The sequence below is a fragment of the Paralichthys olivaceus genome, chromosome 12 (genome assembly GCF_024713975.1).
Source record: "Paralichthys olivaceus isolate ysfri-2021 chromosome 12, ASM2471397v2, whole genome shotgun sequence".
In the NCBI taxonomy this organism is placed as follows: domain Eukaryota; kingdom Metazoa; phylum Chordata; class Actinopteri; order Pleuronectiformes; family Paralichthyidae; genus Paralichthys; species Paralichthys olivaceus.
Genome location: NC_091104.1, coordinates 16,143,194 through 16,162,949, shown reverse-complemented (window position 1 = coordinate 16,162,949; position 19,756 = coordinate 16,143,194). Strand labels below are relative to the sequence as shown.

General features: G+C 41.9%; 1 protein-coding gene across 2 annotated transcripts in view; it reads right to left on the bottom strand.

The window, feature by feature from the left end:
- The window catches only part of LOC109627899 (latent-transforming growth factor beta-binding protein 2), an 84,484-nt gene extending 65,839 nt beyond the window's left edge, over nucleotides 1–18,645 (bottom strand). For both annotated transcript variants that reach the window (XM_069535706.1, XM_069535707.1), the window contains exons 1-3: nucleotides 17,733–18,645; nucleotides 15,031–15,104; nucleotides 3,673–3,934 (exon numbers count right to left, since the gene is read on the bottom strand). In XM_069535706.1, coding sequence (XP_069391807.1) covers nucleotides 3,673–3,934; nucleotides 15,031–15,104; nucleotides 17,733–18,190 — 794 coding nt within the window. In that variant the 5' untranslated portion in view covers nucleotides 18,191–18,645. The remainder of the gene's footprint in view (nucleotides 1–3,672; nucleotides 3,935–15,030; nucleotides 15,105–17,732) is intronic.
- Nucleotides 18,646–19,756: the final 1,111 nt, after the last annotated feature.

The following is a 19,756-nucleotide window of genomic DNA, read 5'->3' as shown; positions in this document are numbered from 1 at the left end:
ATATACACTATTAGAATTAACGTCTAAGGTAAGCTTAATTCAATGTTGTTTGTATTGTATACATCTATCACCCCACTTGTGCTTCCATAGAACTTGTCTCTTTTAGCGGAGCTAAGCCCCTTGATGGCTACTCCATAGTTTGAATACTGATTGTGTTGCTAGGTAGATTACAGGTAATGTCTGCACAAGCTTTTTTGGGGAAAATAGGCCCAAACAACACACATTGTCTAATGGTCAAATATGAACAGAAAGTCTGGGCAGAATTACCTTTATGTTATATCTGAAGACAGGGGTTTATTCTGAGAATTCTACAAATGAACATTGTGAAACTGTGGGAAAGTGCAAGTCTAACTGCTGGACAGGATATCTTCAGAGCATCAAACCCTGGCTAAAGCTGGAGTCAAGATCAACCCCAGGAATCACTCTTAGAGCTTCTGATGTCAGTAAGCTGCATAAAACCCTAAATTCTGAATTTTCTTGGTATGCTTGAGTAAGAGCAATAAGGCTACTACAAAGGAATCATAATTTGATGCATTATATTATCAATAATTCTGTTTATTAAAAACACCTACTGTTAAATGACAGAGAAAAGGCGGCTGCTATTATCAAGTGTTATTAAAAACATTCTCTCACACAGAATCCAAAACCTGTTTTAGTTGCTTAATGTCTAATCAGAAAAGCCTGTGTTTCCCCTCACACATTTAATGTGCTGGTCTGCTTAAAATCGAGATAAGCATCAACTGAGATGCTGACAAACCTCTTAAATTCAACCACAGACACTACACTTTCCCTGTCTGCCGCCTGCTGACATGCACATAGTGGGGCTTCACAATTGGGAACCACAGCTGACTAGACAGAAAGTTTAACGGATTGTACACTTTAAACTAGTCAACCACCCTCTCTTGGTCACCTGAACAATTTCCTTTCTCTGATTGATGTTCTCTTTTATTATCATTCTTTTTCTTCTGTCACTCCTTGTTTGTTTCATTCCTTCTCTATACTATTTCTTGTTCTTGGCGCCACTTGACAGGCTGGGTCAGTAACAGGGTGCTCCTGACATAACGAGCCTAGTCCGCTCCAAGAAAGACATATATAGTAGCTCACACCTTCGCTAGTTGGGAAAAATTAAAGGTGACTGGCTGAGTGCTGCATGTACGACGTGGCCTTTGCTCCCTCAAGTGGATTTATCTGAGCCTGAGTGTCTGTCCTCCCCCACTCCTCTTCTTACTCCTTAATTGAGCCTTGGCACTGGTTTTGTCTCTCTATCTGACTCTCACTCTCTGTGACCTCACATTGCTCGTGCTTTCCTGGCTTTGGAAACAGTGGAACCTCAGGCTGATATATGAAACCAAGACTTGCATCCACCACTTCTCCAGGGGGAAGACTGTTCCACCCGAAAAGATCATTCTGGGCCAAGAGCATGCAAGCATTCGCAGCAGTTCATGAGGACTGAGCTTAAAACGTGCATTACATGAGCATTCAAATTGCTTCCTGGAAGTACCAATGAAAGAGAGTAAAGCATTCAAATGATTCTTAGCTTAATGTTTTAATGAAGATGTTTTACAATTCTGGCAGAAGTTATTATTATGTCCTGATGAGTTCAGGGAAATCTGTCAACTAGTAATTGGATTAGTCTGAGCTGCATGCTTGGAAATTTTGCACTACAGCAGGGGAAAATGGCTCATCTTGAACTTAACAGCACCTCTTACAAACAGTTAGTCACTTTCAATAGAAACATGGCAGTGAGTGTAGTCATAGTAAGGGCATTTGTGACTCAAGAACACTGTCTGCTTCTTACAGTGTTGAACCTGTAACCTTGTCTCTTTCTCTTGTCCCAGATGTGACTCAGGACGCAAAAATGTCCTGTGACTCAAGAACAAAGCAAACATATGCATAGCAACTGTGCAACTCTACAGAGGTCTTGTATTGATTAGAACATTTTGGAAATGGGGATGAATAAATAAAACTATTTAATGACCCATCTGCCAACACATTTAGTAGATTTTCATTTAGCTACCACAAACATGTGGATGGCTCAGCCAGCGTAATTCCGTAACACCAGCAAAAGCACGAAATGACATAAGATCCTCTTAATTATCAAGAGGAGCACCATAAATGTCAGATGTAATAGAACATGTTTAAGTGGTTTGTTGGGGAGAAATATCCCAGATGACAAACTGGCTAAAAAGTGAATGATGACCTCAGTGCCCAAACAAATTATGGCACTATAACTAACAATGAGAAGATTAGAATAGCGCTGGGCCAGAGTCCAAAATTGAGCATAATTTGACAAGATAAGTCTGAGCCTGTGAGCAATAACGGCCCATCAAAATACTCCCGGTAACAATTACTCCTTTTCAACATCCTTGATCAAGAATATGGTTCTAACCACGGTAAAGTGATTAATCAAACCAAAAAGTTATTGGAACTAAAACAGTCAGATGGTCAAGCCAAGAAACTGTTAAACCTGTCTGATTAGCAGTCTTTGGAGAATTTGCTGAATGCACAAAAAGAGGCCTTAGTCTGAGCAACTAATGTATAGCTGGATACATTATCGTCACAGTTATTACATTGAATCAAAGAACCAACTGAAACATTGAAAGCTCTATTTTCATAACAAATAGCATTTGTTAATATTCTAGTCTGGTATATCATGTTATATTTTCCTATATTTTAAAGATTTACCTTAATACATTTTTCAAGCATGGCAGTAATGGCATTAAAAGCTTACTTACTATTTGTTTTACTAAAAGCGTATTCAGGATGTAAATTGTCATCTGGTTTGATTTATTGCAACGATAAACAAAACCTTGAATAGAATTGTAGAATTGTAATGAACTACTGTTTGTTAACTGTTTGTTTAAAAGCCTTTAGATCATTTCAAATATATATATATCATTTCAAATATATCTTTCTGTGAAAAACACTAAATACTGTGCATTTAGTGCAAGTACAAGTTGTATATGCTCTAAAAAAAAGCTGCTTTGAAAGTCAGTGCTTCAATTAAGACTATATTGAAAACCAATTTGCTGATGTATAGGCTAACATCAATTTGTTTGTAGAGAGTTATTAAACAAGAGCTGAAGCTAGTTGAATTAATGACCCTATTTTCTCATGAATTACCTAGCTTTCTATATATATATATATAATTTATTATAAGTATTGCTAACTGTTATTTAACGCTAGCATTAGGTAACTGATAAGCTAGCTAACTTTGGCATCCGCCTTTTAATATCTCTCTGTATTACTGTCATCTGCCAATTAACCCGAGCATCAGCTAATTGACAAGCTAGCTAACTTTGTTTTTATTTTGGCCTCTTTTATCTTGCTCTTTTGAACGATTGTGATCAACGAATTATTAAATTCTCTTCAATAACAAATAAAATGCCAGGGGGAAGTAAATGGCACAGTGTGGAGAAAAGCTCAATTTAGAATTGTGACTGAGCAATGCTAACTTGCTAGTATGTTATCCATTAGCTTACCAAAAACAGCAGTAGTCCCTCGATCATCATATTACTATAATATAACGCTTTCTGGTGTGACCAGGCAATAAGTTGGAGTTGATGTCCAATCTTCATGTTAAAGTATTGAATGTTTTTTAACCTTATTTGGCAAAGCTGTGAGGCTCCTTCCTGCTATAATAAGTCAGGGTGACACAGCTGCTTCACTTACACAGGCTGTCTGGTGGTGGCAGGTCGTGGCGTCTGAACCTTGGTGCTATCAATGACCTGCCTTTCCGAGGGCCTTCTCCGCGGTTGGTCTCTCTGGAAGGGGTTGGAGCCGGGATGAACGCGTCTCAGGGCGCCTCCTTCACGGAAGTACACCTGCTCCGGGGCCACCTCCTCACAGCGGGGGCCCTGGAAGCCTGAGCGACACACACAGGTATGTGGCCGGCTGCAGGAGCCGCGGTTCTGGCAGGGGGGCTGGCAGTCCGCTGAAGAGAGAGCACAGATGGAGATCAGGTTTTCAGCGGGTCATGTTCAAGCATGTGCCCCCCTTGTAAGAAGGAGCAGAGTGGCTTTCCTGCTACTGCTCCTTTATGGCTTTCCCTGATCTCAACACTGGGGCTCACTTTAACTTGATTCAATCACAGGGCCATTAGTTTCACTTCTCAACCTTTTTTGTCCTTTTCATTCAGCGGAGAGCCTGGAGGGGCTGTCATGTTCAATTTCTCTTGAGTCTTTAACTGCGCAGTTTCGTCTAAATTCATATGATCACTTACATTAAACCCTTATCCAATTTCTCACTGAGGTAAAGCCTGCGCCGCCGGAATTCCTGTAAAGGGCGATTTCCTAAAAATACAGTTGGTCACTTATCTAGAATCCATTGCGTGTCTTACTTTAAAATGGGCAGTTTAAAAAGGTAATAAAAGGAAGAGAAAATGCCTGTGGAGCTGTATCTTTTATTTGAAAAACAAACCCAATATGAAGGGGCTTATGGAACATAAAAGATGAATGTGTGCATAATATTTATCAAGTCTGCAAATACACAGCGCTGAGGTCACTTTATGGTCATGGAAAAATTATCTGTATAATATATAATCCCACCCTCCCATCACACTTCTTGGAGTACTGAAAGTCCTGTGGCACACAATGTAAAGTAAACAAGCCCTCGATCTTGTGACACAAATGTATGTAGTAGACGGCACTTGAGGATTTATGACATTGTCCTCAAACAGTAAATCAGGCCACTGGTCTGTGGTGGCAAAAGCAAACAGCGGCGCTCTGTCAACAGGGCTATGGAATGCTATTGACACAGATGCTGCGGACGCTGACAGATCGCAGGCAGGAACGCTGCCACTGCTCTTGGCAGCAAGGAGAGCTGTCGTCAAAAAGGGCCCCACCAGGTGCGAACAGTGGTGTACCTGCTGCACACTTCCTGTGATTGTGATACTGCTCAGACTGCAGGGCCACTTGTTGTTGCTTTAAGTCTTGACAGAAAGAACAGTGGAGCCCAAAAATGCTGTTCCTGATGGATTGAGCTCAAAAATAAAAACGCGCGTCAGACTTTTATTTCCATTCAGCCCTGCATTTCGGTTTATTCAGATCAGGGAGTATCTTAAATGAAAGACCACTGCATTACGCATCGTCAGCCTGTGGTATGATGAGAAAAACTAACAAATTGAAGATTAAATATCAGACAATCACCACTCTACTCTGCTTTATGCTGAAGCAAATTTTATTTAGACCAAGCAGTTCACTCAAGCATTTCGTTGTAACGACTCTGAGGAAAATGTAGACTCTTTTTTTGATGAAGCATACACATTTAGAGAAATGTGGTTGTGGATTTGTATAACTTGGTATGTGATCCAAATTTTCCATCATGGGATGAAATAGGAATTGCCTGAGCTCTGTTTGGCATGGAGTTAAATACATCATCTAACTAAAGTACAGGCTGGCTGGGTGCCATCGCCTTGTCCAAAGTCTGTTTAACCTCAAGTCTGGGGATAAAGCGGTGGCATAAATGGGCCACAGATTCCAGTGACATTTTACTGCAGGGGGAGAACTCTGTAATGTGTGAAACTGCATTCTTCAAATAAACCATCTGAATGGAATTGAGAAACAGTGCGGGGCAGAAAAATAACCCAATAAATGGTGCTTCACGGCTGGCTGACGCTGGGATATGCTTTCAATCGAGTGACGTGCGACCTGTTTTCAGTTGAGAGGCACAGAATTGACACCAGACAAACATGCCTGCACTGACAATAGAGCAGACAGGTCAGTGACTTGGGCCTGACATGTGCCCCACATGAAGCCTCTTGCTTGGCTGCAGTGTACAGTGTATCACCGCCTGTCTGTGTTGTCTCTGGGCCCTGCCTCTGGGCTGTTGAGCACATTGTCACAGTAATTGCTGTCGTACAGATTTGTCTTGCACATCATTAAAACTAATTGCCTCACATTCTGCCCATTTCACAAATATGTGCAGCAATTATTACTTAGCAAGAGTAATAATAAAACGCGAATCCACTGGAAATAAAAGGGGAGAAATGGCAAACATTCCTGGCGTTACCACAGCCTTAATTACAACGAAGAGAGACTGGCCAAGTTCTGGGAGAATGTGTCCGGATCCAGTCATCTGAAAAGACGAGACTGTAAGACTGTTGTTGGCAGCGCTGGACCTTCCACACAAACATGCTGATCCAGGAGAATCAGTAATAAAACACATTATTTAAATGGTTTCAGCATTTTCTTTGGGCTTCACTGAAATATCCTTAACTTCATATTTAAGTGAGCGGGACATCTCAAACTTAAGCTACAAAGGGATACTCATCGAACAAGTTTAAGGGTGTTCTTACTGTCTGAGTGACATCTCATAATATCAAAGTTGTTTGTTATTAAGATAGATTTTTAAAACATTCAAAACTTACTTTTACTAATTAATTTTCCTTGATTGTTTGTTTTTCCTTGAAATGTTTCTTTTAACATTTCTTTCCTTTACTTTTTATTGATGTTGTATTATATAATTTACGTGATTTTATATGCTATTGTATTATTTTGCTTGTTTTCCTTGGTGTTTTGTATTCTTGCTTTTTGTAATGGCTGTTTTTAAAATAGTTTTATGAATAAAGTTATCATTAAAGAAACTCTATGAACAGTTGTAGTAAATACAAACACTCCTCCTGCCAGTGGTTTTTACTTGGAGGTTAAAGAGGCCCTTTTCAAATACTGTCAAAGTGCTTGGTTACTTTTTAGATGATCACAGAAGGAATTCTCTTCATACATTAAAAGCGACCCTGTGGTTTTTATTGAGTTGAGTATTCTTCATAGTTTTCTCAAGTGGATTGCTCTTACCTGTTATAAGCTTAGCTTTGCATGAGCATGTCTAAGGAACCCCCCCTCCATTCCACTGAAATCTCATTTCCAACTCAGCACTCATTTCCAGTCCATTACAATCCACCAGTGATTCACCTTTGCCCTCTCTCACTCACAGTTATACAACCCATCAAATCTTTATAGTCCATTCATTCAGCAAAGGGCAATTTGAAACCAATATCTGAGATAACTCAAACACGTGGAGAACTCTCCTCACTTTACATAAGTCAACAGTCCTACCAGAGGAAACCTGACAGTCCTGAAAATAATATTGATAATGAAAGCATAATCGCAATGATCTGGGGATGGCCAGTATGAGATTAGGAGGCTGTGAGCTGCTCCGGAGATTAGAATTCGGTAGAATATGACAAAAGGCTTAACTGAAGGCCTTTTCAAACCCTGAAAAAATAGACAAAGCGAGGAAGTAGGAATAAAAGGTAAAATGTCATTTGAAGTTGTGGTTTGAGCAACTTACCTGTGATTAGCTATTGCATTGAGGCCACCTCCGAACATACTCTAGAACATTTTCCCAATATAGGTATGATGGGTTTTTGAAGCTTTTGAAGAGGTTAAAAGGAGGAATATTCACTTAAACTTAGGTCATAAATATTATGCAACTTTGCGCAAAACTGCACAATCACAGACAATCGTAAACCTCTGGTGATTGAATATATAGTCTGGCAAATCTCCTGGGCTGAAAGCAGTCGGCTCTGTGCAGAACTCACCACAGACCCTCGCAGATCCCATGAAATAGGTCAAGTGTTTAAGATTGTGGGAGGCAGCGGGAGAGACCAGCTCAAGGTTTCACCTCTCATTCTGACTCACTATCCACTGAAGAAGTAAGAATTGGTCTATTGAGCAGTTAATACAATTGCCTCTCAATGCTAGTCATTTTAAGTGAGTGTTAATCTCTTTAAGACATGTGATTTCCACATGGCTGCCAGAACAATTGCAATCATCAGGTTTGCCAAATGCTAACTTTGCTGCACCTAACCGCTGTCACTGTAACTCTGCATGCTTTCATTAAAGGTTCACAATTTAACGTCTGTATTGTTCTAACAAGAAGCAGAAGACGGGAGTCTGACACTGTTAGACTGATCCTTTGTTTTCTCTTTGTGGTAAATCTTACAACTGTAACATTTCACCAGATGAAGGTGCCTCTGTCATAAATCCACATTTCTCAATCACAGTGTGAGGTTTTTCTGTCCAATACAGTAGTTGGAGCTTTTATCCTCCTAACCCACCTCAGCTCCGTGGAGGGATTTTGTTAACCTACATTTGACCCACGACACTGTGTACATTACTTTTAGCTACGCTATATCATGCCTCCACCGCACCCCACGAACTCCCAGATTCAGCTCCTAATGAGCCACATGCACTTTGTGGAGGATAGCTGGATCTGGGGGAGTGCGCCCACAACTTGTAAAGCTGACTCTGTGAGACGTGGTGCTCACCAAAAACCCACAAACCCCATCCTCCTGAGGGATCACATCCCAACAACTTCCATATGGTCTTTAAGCAGGAGGGTGCCATGATATATTGTTGTCTATGAGCTGCCCTCACAACACTGCAGCCTAATGGAGTGTGTGTGTGACTGCAGAGGGGAGGGGTGCTGGCTTGTTAATGTTTCTCTTTGTGTCAGTAAGGCCTCATCCTGTTTTTTTCTGCTGCAAACATCAGCAGGAGCATGTTAACTTTTGTTGCATCATGAAATAATAGAAAAGCAAACAAAACAATTTTCAGGCATGAACTCTGGACATCTTCATTTGTCTTCCTCGAGTAAGGCACCTCTTTTTCATCAGGGGATGTTTGTATTCTTTTCTTGTGTTAGAAGCATCATCAACGCCCACTCGCTCTCACATTATCCTGCTGTACTTTGTACTTGTACTTGGGCTCACTCTGACATTTTTCAAACATTTTAAAAACTCTGGCAAATGTTCGCAGGAACTGACCTAGACACTTACGTTCTCACCTAAAGCTCATCCAGATCATTTCATGAGAAAGTCCAGAGTTACATGTCTGAAAACAGCTCAAGTGTTCTTGAAGAATGCTTTTCAGATTTACATGGCCAAGATTCTATGTTCCACTTCTTTCTCCATTTTTTCTGCATAAGGAAACACCTCAAGTTGTACAAATAAACGAAAAAAGAAATTCTACAGAAACATGTCTGGGTTGAGATGCTGAGAACTACCTCATTTAACTACACTCTTTCTATGGTAGCAATTAGAAAAACATGTGTCACAGGAGGCCAAAGCAAGATCCATTTGCAGCCTACAAACAGACGCACCAGCTGGTTGTGGAGAAAGCTGCACTCCTGGTTCGGGGAGACAAACTCAGAGCGAGCTGTCCGGCGTCTATGTTAATGATGGGTTTGGGATGACGGGGTGTGTATTGATTACAGGATCTGTCTAATGGCCCATAACTCTCTGCAGGGCTGCCAGGGGAGTGTTATTCCCCTGAACTGTGAACTGTGCAACCTCTACAAATCCACACACACGACATATAAAGCAGAGGAGGGCTCTGGCTGTCTGTGTTGCCGTAATTTCTAACCCCGGCTCAGTGACAACACTAGAAATGACAGTGTCTTAAGAACCTCCTGTTCTTGTAAAACAGAGGACGCCACTCAGGAATCTTGGTTCTATTCAGTATTTTTTTAACCTTTGGAATAATATTTTCTTTCTTTTATTTTGGTTATTTCATCCCCTCAAAGCTGCAGAATAAATGTGTTATTTAACTAGGTTGATATTACTCATGTGATTATCATGAAATTCTTTTTCATCAAATAAACTGCTGTAAATTATCTGTAAACAGTTAATTGACTTATACTGTATTTACAGTGACTCTGCTGATGCTAATGCATTTAGCATCGCTATTCAGCAGGGAAGTCCTTGTGACTCTGTGGTTTGTGGCTCTATCATGTGCTTGGCTTGGACTCATGACTTCTTACTGCATATATACTGTCCTATGCAGTGTACACACCATGACAAACCTTTAACTGAGCAATTCAAACATTGGTTATGCACAATAAATCTCATCTGCCAGAGATGAAAACAGATACTACATGTGGCTTGTTTAGATTAGAGCGCATATTACAGAGCTGGATACCTACCTTTGAGCCAGCTTCTTGAACTAGCATGTGTTTTTGTCTGAAAGCAGAAAACAAATCCTCCTGTAAGATCGGGTCTGCCATGTTTGAATATTCTGCGGTGTGTCGCTAAAAGCAAACTGAGACGGCTTGTATCTATTAGCCAAAGATGGTGAACCTGCATTTTTCTGGGTATTGTTTTGGAGGTCAGAGAACGTTAACACATGTTGGTCCTTGATACTTTACCAGCTGCTTCACACATGTCGAACAAAACAAAAAGAGCATCTAATGTGTTTTACACACAAGATCAGGTTTAGATCTCAAGACTGACTGTGATAAATGACTCAACAAATAATGCAGAAGGGTTGTTTTATAGAGTTTTTGAAATGCTTCAATAATTATTTCACATAAAAGACAGATTTTGCATCCATGGAAATCTAATTTCCTCTTTCGGGCTTAAAATGTGCTTTCTTTAAAATCCAAAGGAGGTCACAATAAAAATGTATCAACAAATGTTGGTGCGAACTCATGTGGAGACATGATGGAATAAGAGAAACATGCTACACTCAGAATTTTGGTTTAATGTTGTGATGGCAGAAGTAAGCAAGAGAGGGAGAGAGATTTTTCTGCTCAAGGAGTTATTTCAGAGTTGGGATGGGGCCCTGAGCGGCACAGCAGGCCAAAGAAAGCTGGAGGGCAATCAAAAAGAAACTCTACTGCCGCGTTTTACTCTGTCCATCACCAACTGCTTAAGAGACTGACAACAACTTTATTCTTCCACGTGAATGATGCACCTTTCATCTGCACTCTCTGAGACAGCAACAGATTTGAATCAAGGGCCATGTGTGTGCTTTTCTTTTTTTTATATAAGCAGGGGATCAGGCTTTCAGTATTGGCTCCACTTGCAGCATGCTGCCATATGTAGCACATGCTTTCACCAAAACACTATGATATATAGTGTGGTGACTGCAGAATCTATAAGCCTGCACTTTAGGGAGTACTATCATCTTGTGTATAAAGTAAAGCCAGTTCCGTGTAGGGAGTCTTCCCCTGTTCTGGAGTATTCTATGTTCTCCCATACATTCACTCTGTGGGCGGTAGACCATGCCATCAATCCAATTACTAAAACAGCCATGTCAACTGGAGAAGCCAGGGCAACATGACATAACTCTGATTCATAGTGACCTCACCAGATGTACGCCAACACCTATAGTGCTCGTTTTCCACCAGGATACTAGGATGCTTTGTCCACTGCTTGGGGCAAGAATGAAATATCTCAAAAACTATTGAATAAATTACTATGAGGTGCAATTTTAATATTTTGAATTTTAGTGGCCTTACCATTGGAGGCTTTCCTTCATGTCACCCTCAGGATGAATAGCATTAACTTAGTTGACCCCTTAATGTTTCTTCTAGTGCCACCATCTGGTCAAACTTTCAATTAGCTGAATACTATGATTTCTGAGTCAAATAACGTATGCCATTCTCCACAGCCTCAGCTGTAGTAGTAGTTGCTAATATGACCATGCTAACAAGCTAATGATGATTTTAACATAATACTTTTTTGAAACATTACCTGTAAGTTAATCATTAGCTAACATTGTCATTGGGCATGTTAGCATACTGATTTTAGCATTTATCACTATACTCAAAGTAAGTATACACTAACAGAGCAGCTAGCATTGCTATAGAATCTTCATCTTGTGGTGGTTGGTATCTTCACTACTCCCACCTTACAGCTCATAGCTCAGGCTAACAGAGAATCTGACCCATAGACGAAGCATCTCCACTTCTTCCCACTAACAAGAAATGAAGCCACAGTTCCCAGATACGAACAACTCCATCTTGTGCATTTTGAGCCAGAGTCTGTTCTCTAGCAATCAGGGTGGAGTCACTGTAGAGAGCATGCTCGGCCAGTCATGAGTCGGTCTGAGCTGTCAATCATGACATTTCACCCTGTTTTTATAGCATCACATAACTAATTAAAATGAAATTTACCTAAAATTTGACGTGTAGCATACTTTGACCTTTTGATTTGGTCCATGTCCCTGCTAACGTGGAGGAGGCGGGACACCAGGGGGCAATTGAGATGCTTTGGCCTCACATTTGGGAACTGGCATGTCGTCCATCTTTATTTACAGTTTATAATCCGACCTGTTAGCTTTTCCAAGATTTAATTATACAGCCAGGTTTGAGTGAAAGCCACATTTAAGTGTACAAAAACAAGAGTCAGGGAGAAGAGATACAATTTAGACCTAATCTCCAGTAACACAGGCTTTAAAAGTTCTTACTATACTGTTTTTTTGTCGTAGAAATCTTGTTAGCCATAATGTCAAAACAGTAATTTTCAGATATATAAGACATTTAATCGGATGTTACTGTGTTTATTATGAAACATGCCAGCAATTCATACTTTTGTCCGAATTCCACAGGTAATCAACTGTTTTGTAAACAGATTTCTGCATCCATTCTCAATACAAAGTGGTGGTGTATGGTGCACATTTTACTGAACCAACATTCTTATTTCTCTTTTCTTGCAATTACTGTTTAGGCAGGTGTACAAATATTTCTACAGCTTATTATTGTAGGTATGTTTTATCAAAAATGGGATGGTGAAGCATTTTTTACATTGTTGTGAGATTCTTCTGGAACTTTGACAGCTACCTGCACCATCTGGAGCATTCTGCATGAACATCTGATCTGCTTTTGTGTCAAACCGTCTACATTTACAATAATGCAGACAGTCAGTCTTGAGTCTTATATCTTAGACAGGACTACTGCTGGGCTGTGACTGGGCGAGGCTACAATATGGCCCCTCTCTGCTCATCATCTAAGAAACAGGAACACATGAGCAGATGTGAATCTCAACACAACAGGGGGAATAAATATAAGAGCAGTGCTTGACCCAGAAACAAGATGCTCCATTCACTTTGACGTCAGCCTCGATAGAGCCAGCCCCACACCTGGCCTCACTTTACCAGCCAACCACAACACACACACCTTTGATTCTTGGCTACCATTAAAAAAATCAGTTATGTAAAACATCAGCCACAGAAAAAAATTAGATTTTTCTTTTTTTACTGAAAATAAAAGTGGTTAACTTGACAAGAAGAGAAATAAACATGACAGCCATGAAAATCAATGAATGCTCTTAATGGATCAAAGCTTTCTATCACACGACACTGGCACATTGAATTTGCTTTCATACACAAACAGGTCTGCTAACCATCCACACTGCAGTAGAAAACAAAGCCGTCAGCACCAAACCTGCCAGGACATGGGCAGTACCGAGTCTACAGAGAGCCTCCAACCACGCAGACCCAGGGAAGCCAAGACGAAGACCTTTTTATACAGTAAACACATACAGACGCACTCCCTGGACGACTTGTGATCCAATTCCTGTCATATATTTGCTCTGAGCTCAACCCAATCGAACAAGAAGGTATTGTTAGGAGGCCATAACTCTAGACACCCAATCCAGCTTCGCGGGTGAAGTCTGCCGCTGACACTTTTAATATCAGACATTACTTCAATCCCTTCGGCCAGAACTTCCCAGACGCGGCTCAGAAACTATGTGTTTTTACTTATGCTCTCAGCCAACAGGTTTGTTCCTTTTCTTTCCCCCACTGTGAACATGTTTTCTTGTGCTGCCATCTCTTAAAAAAGAGAAGGGACTCAGGCTGGGGATGGAATAAAGATAGCCTGAGCCTGTTTTTTCCTCCACGGAGGTCCTCTACGCGGGGGCTTCCAGTCCCAGCTCAAGTCTGGGGTCTTTGTGTTGGCACCTTGCCTGCCTTGGGGCTTCACTCAGCTGATGATAGCATAGCCTCCAGTCAGACCTGGGTGAGGGCCAAGCTGTAAGAGGGTCCAGATGGTTGGAAAGACCCTGGCCTGCTCATTCACTGCCTTGTTTAACATAGGCGTGTTAGACTGGACCTGTTATTTACTGGGCAGATTATAAGTATTTACTCTTTTAATTTAGGTGACTGCAACTCCATGTTAGATGTAATTCACACCCTGGTAACTGTGCTTTTAGCTGGAACCTGAGAAAAAAAAAGTAGACGGAGGCTTTGCATTGGACAGGAGGGAAGGAGATCTAATTAGGTGACTACTGGAGCCAGTCTGCTTGTTGTGTAATGGACTGGCTGAAATGTGGGTGATGGTGTGTGTGTGTGTGTGTGTGTGTGCGTGTGTGCGTGCGTGCGTGTGTGTGTGTGTGTGTGTGCAGAGGAGAATTAGCTAAGAGGAAACAGAGGAAACAGTATACAAGTCAAAATAAGCATGAAGCAGCAACATAGATAGATAGATAGATAGATAGAAGACACAGCTATAGTCCCTATATGTCGTTTGCCATGTGGTTGTACTTGTAAAATTTAAAGAGAACTTTTTCTAAAAAAGCAAAAACTCTAATGGCAGACTGTTATTTCAATCTGCAGCAAACAATGGTGGTTAAAAATGAAAGGGACACATGACATGCAATCAGTAAAATTGCCGTTGACATTTCTATTTTAAGTTTGGCCTCTTTATCGAGACTTTGCCGTGTCTACACACAAGTTAAATCCAGAAATATCTTTAAACTTGAATGCTTCTGCGTCAGTGCTGCTTTTAAGAAAGCGACTAATTATTCGTTCTCAGCCCGTGTCCTCTACTGCACTCTTAATTGTCTGGCTGTGAGGAAATCCAGTAGCGCTGTGGTCCAATAAAAGAAGGAGCAGTCCCACCCATAATTAAGGGCTTGTGTCTCAGAGAGAGCCAAGCACTAAGTGCTTGTAATTTCTACGTAAGGACCTTACATGAAACAAAAAGGAGAAACATGATGAACATGACCATGGGGCAGCATCACCATAGGAAAACTTTCATAGACTAATACCGCTTGACAGGACAGTCATTAATATCCATTTAATATGTTATTTTTCAGCCTGTGCACATGAGACTGTAAAGCTTCTCTGTTTGGAAAGTGTTCTCGCTGAAAAAGCTCTACTGTACCTGATGCTTGTCAGTGTGTTTGTGTGTCTTTTCATGACCTTGGTTACCAAGCAATAAAACTGTTATCTTAAGCTGAATGAGAGCGTATTCATGTATGTTACATGTTTTTTTAAAGTTTACAAATGACATTTAAGTTTTTTTCCTTACGTTTAATGCAGCGATTGGTTCCTGGTGCCACGGCCCAGCCAGAGCAGCACTGCTGACCTCCGCAGACATTTGGCCTGAACAAAAGAAGACATACACAAAAACTGTTATAGGAAACTGAATCATAATTGAAAATGATTAGGCACACCGGGGCGATCTGAAACCTTGGCAGCCTTTGTAGTCAGATCTGTCTCAGGCCTTCCACAGTTTCAGATCTCCACCGGTGTGGCTCTTGTATTGATATGAACATCAGTGAATTTACTCTGTAATTTTACTTTCAGGGCACAAGTCACAAAACTCTGTCTGAGCACAGACCCACAAGTCCTTCGTTCTGTTATGCGAGTGTCCAGAGTGAAAACAAATACAGAGTTATCTGAGCCTTGAAGGGATTAGACACACGGGACATGAAAAGCACCCTGCATCTTCTATAAATCACTGAGCAAATGAGAGATGACAAGTTTTAAACAGTTATAACTGGATTCTTTGCACTCTTTAATCCTCGCTTGCGGCGCAGGCCAATTTTTGCAGCAAGGTAGATGAAAAGGCACCAGACCGCAAGAGCAACTTCGGGGCAGCAGTCAGCGCACTGGCAAGGATCTGTGCCCCGTCATCTTTTCACAAGGCATTACAGTAAGTGGATGTCTGACTCACAGTGATTTGAGAAGATAACACGGATTGACTCATTGACCTCAGGCCGGACTACGCTCATTAGATATACTGCAAGCGTTTCTGAGGCTTCCCAGGGGGAACATGCAGTTGTTTGGGCCCTGGCAGGCTTTGGCTTTGTCGTAAATGAAACACATGAGGCCAGGGCCAACGCCAAAGACGTCAGTCATTGCGTTTGAATTCCATCACTGCACGTCTCTGATGGAGAACTTTACACAACATTATTAGGATCAAGCCCTCAGGTTAGAATAAAGATAACACCTTGTTCACACCTTGTTATATTTTTCTTCTTTAAACCCTATCATAAAGAGGTGGAGTATCATTTCACCGCTGAGCTACCTGGATCAATCAGTCTGACAGGTGCACTGAAAGGAGAGGGCGAGATGCAGTGAGCCGGTGTGAATGTAAAGGAGCGTTAAGTGCACCCAGCGCCGCACTGTGCCGCAGGGTACAGTAAATGAGCACGCCGAGTGGGAATTCCAGGAGGAAATGTGTCATGAGAGCACTTTCTCTAACAAGCAGCAGATGATTCATCTGAAGCTAATGAATCAAAGTGTTAAAATCACCGTGCGGACTACTATAAGGTAATGTTCCCACAGATTTATGTAGTGCTACCTTTATGCCTCAAAGAACCCTATTCATTTCACACTGAAATATGTATTTTTGGCAATGTCAGCCAAGGCACTTGCCCCACGCTGCAATAAAGCATGTTGGATCACATACTACAGGCAGCTATTTTAAATTCTATTATAAATAGACAGCACCTCAATTCAGCCATGCCTCGCTGCAGCTGTCTGAGTGACACATGTTTTTTTTAACATGTGATAGATCAGGGCCTGTTGATGGTACAGCACATTTATTATATAGACAGGATCCATAAAGTGCTGCACATGATCGCTGTCACTCACTCCTCTTAGGCGTTAAGTGGTTAGTGTTAGTTTTCACCATCTTTAATGACAAGAGTATCAATAGCAAGCAGGTGGGTGAAGGAACAGACTTGGGGCTTGAAATGAAATGTATAGGCCATTAGTCAATCTCCTTTACGTTTTCACCACGTTTTACGCTGTACTCGGATGAGTACATGTTATATGTAAGGCCACAGATGGCAAATCATTTGGCTGAATCCTCCTATTGCTTGTAAAGCGTCCCCCATAAATTGGTCATATAAATAATCCACTTCCTAAAGGCAGGGGGCCCTGTTATGACACACAAAGAAATATATTTCATTTCTATTTCACTGTCTGCAACCCAAGGTGAGCCATTCAAATCCACCCCTCCTCAGATTATTATGTAAACACTCTCCCCCCCTCCAGTGTGTATCATGCTTTGTCCCTATGGAACAAACAGGACTGGAGGGGCGAGGGGTTCATTTCACAAAAAGAAAAGAGCTCTTAATATGGAAACAGCGCTCCATCTCACCACAGAGACACAAAAAGTTGGGCAGATTTGCAGCATTGAGAAACAGGTGTTTCTGATCACTAAGCAAATTTGCACAAATGTTCACCAGCTAACGCTACGAAACAAGGCCTGCAGGCAACATGCACGAAACTGGGGCACACATTGAAGTAGTCTGCAGCCTCAGTCTCCTACTACTATTTAAATACACTGTAATGTGTGGTAATGGGAGGAAGTTGTGATAATGCAATGCTGCATGAGTCTCAAAACAGTTCAGACACAGTTCAGCCATTCATACACATTTGCTGCTCATTATAAAGCATCCATTATCAGGCCAGTAATCAGCAGTGCAGAGTTTAACCTCGGCTACTATTCCATGTCCTGCAGTGACCTCGATGACAAAATACATACATGACTGTAACTCATATGAAGTTGGACTGCAGCTCTGGATTTTCTTTTGTGGGTTGTTCAGTTACATCATCATGTTTTTTGCCTTACAGGAATAAAGATGCTGCTGAAGTGAGCCACCACACAACATCACAGTAAACCACGTGGACTGATTTACAGCAAAATAGGTCACACAAATGTAAGAGGGTGCTGCTGCTCAAACTTGACACTGTAAAACACTTGGTAGTCGCTCTTACCCAGCGAGTCTCCTGGTGTGGGCAGAGCCGGGTTTGCTGCTCGGTTTGCGGTTCACTCTGGTCCTCTGCTGCTGGCCGGCTGCTTGTCTGGCGGTGCGCTGCGCAACATCCCGCGGCGCAGGGGATTGCTCCTCCCGGGAGACTCCTGCAGCATGAGCCGGTCCCACTCTGGATGTCTGCCTGCCCTCCACCTGGAAGGATGCGTTCCTGGGCAGGCGGACCAGTGTCCTCAATGCAGGAGAGCTTTCACCGGATGGTTGTCGTGAGGATGCACCGTCCTCTGCGGGTCCTCTTGGCGAGTGACCTTGACTCCTCACCCGGGGCTGCTGCTCCTGCTTCGCCCGGTGCGCCCCTGCAAACTCCTGCCTCCCACCTGTTGCTGTGTCTTTGTGACTGTCGCCAACTCGCATGAGCGCAACAATCAAAACTGTTAAAACTGCAAATCCTGCGCGGTCCATTTTTACGCATGCAAAGTTTTTGAAACTACCGCGTAAAAAGGGGAGATCGAGTTACGCTTGATCACTCAGTAAATGTGAGAAAGGGGAAAAAACTGAAAAAGTCGCTAAAAGGCTACAGGCTACAAGTGTTCAGCAAAGCGACATCCTCTCCCAAGAATGAAAAAAGCCTGGATACCTCCTCATAATGGCCAGGTAGAGACTTGACGCGGGATGTCTTCAGGTTATCAGATCAGCTCCAAGAGTTTCAGCTTTTCTTCTTCTAGCACTTCTTCTAGAATCAACTTTATGCAGACATTATTCCATCTGTTTCAATGTGCGTTAAACAAGATGCGTAAAGCGCAGCGCGTCGGCTCCAGAGGCTGCGCTCCTACTCCAAGTGAGAGAGAGTTTGAATCGTGCTCCCATGAATATCACCACCTCCTTGGATCTGAAGTCACCACCGGGATCTTTTTTTTTTTTTTTTTTGTGCAGGGATTGTGCGCAGCTTTGCGAGGAGAAACTCCCCCTGCATGTATCGACTGTACCTTCCAGTCGCTGCACCGCTCGGTCCATGTGCCCACACGCACTTTCTCTGCCAAGTTACATCAATGCGTTTTTTTCTGGTTCCTTTGAGCAGGACTCTGACTTATGGCCACTGCATCTGCGTCAATCGTTGCAGTCAAGTTAAATCAGGTATAATATGTAATAAATTGAATAAGAATTAAATATATTTTCACTTCTTAATGTGTTTTTCAGTCAGGATCATCATTGTTGGATCATTTAAGTCCATGTTGCCTCTTTCATGGTGGATTCATTGCGTTCCTTATGTTACATAACAGTGTGAAGCATTTTAATTGCTGCAGTTCAACTTACAAATATAATAATATACATAAACCCTGGCAATTTGTAGGCTATGACTCCCATTGATCTTGTAAACTCTATGTTGAAGCTGAAGGTTCAACCTCAAACTCAATTTTTTGGAAAACTGGTCAGGTTATGTAACAAATCCCATTCATCTCCCTCTCTCATCCACGCTGCATCATCACTTTCCCCCTTGGAAACAACACATTACTCTTTATTTTTTCACTCTCATAAGATCTTAAATAATCAAGAGCGAGGTGGATCCCTCCTCTCATTCAACCCACAAAGATGCATACGCCTCCCTCTCTCTCTCTCATGAGTGGTTCATGAGCATACCACTCACTGGACAGCCACCCAAAATACACAGCAGAGGAGAGGAAGACGAGTTGTCTGCCCATTCTTCTTCTCACCATATCTGAGAAAAGTTTCAACAGGAAAATTTAACTACAGTGTCCTTCCTCCAGACTCCTCTTTTCTGTTATCTCAAACATGAGTGGAGAGTCGGCCTCAGCTCCACAGCTGACTACAGCTCAGCTTCCAACCCATGGGAAATCTAATTAGAGAAAGAGGCTGCATTCGTCTTATGACTTCTCCTGCAGTGTCAGCCCACCCCTAGGCATGTTGCATGCCTGGTGTCGGAGGGGCCTCTGACACTGGTCAGGACTAGTTGACCCCACCATCCTTGAGGACGACCAGAGGGCATGCACAGACAAATCCATGAGGTGC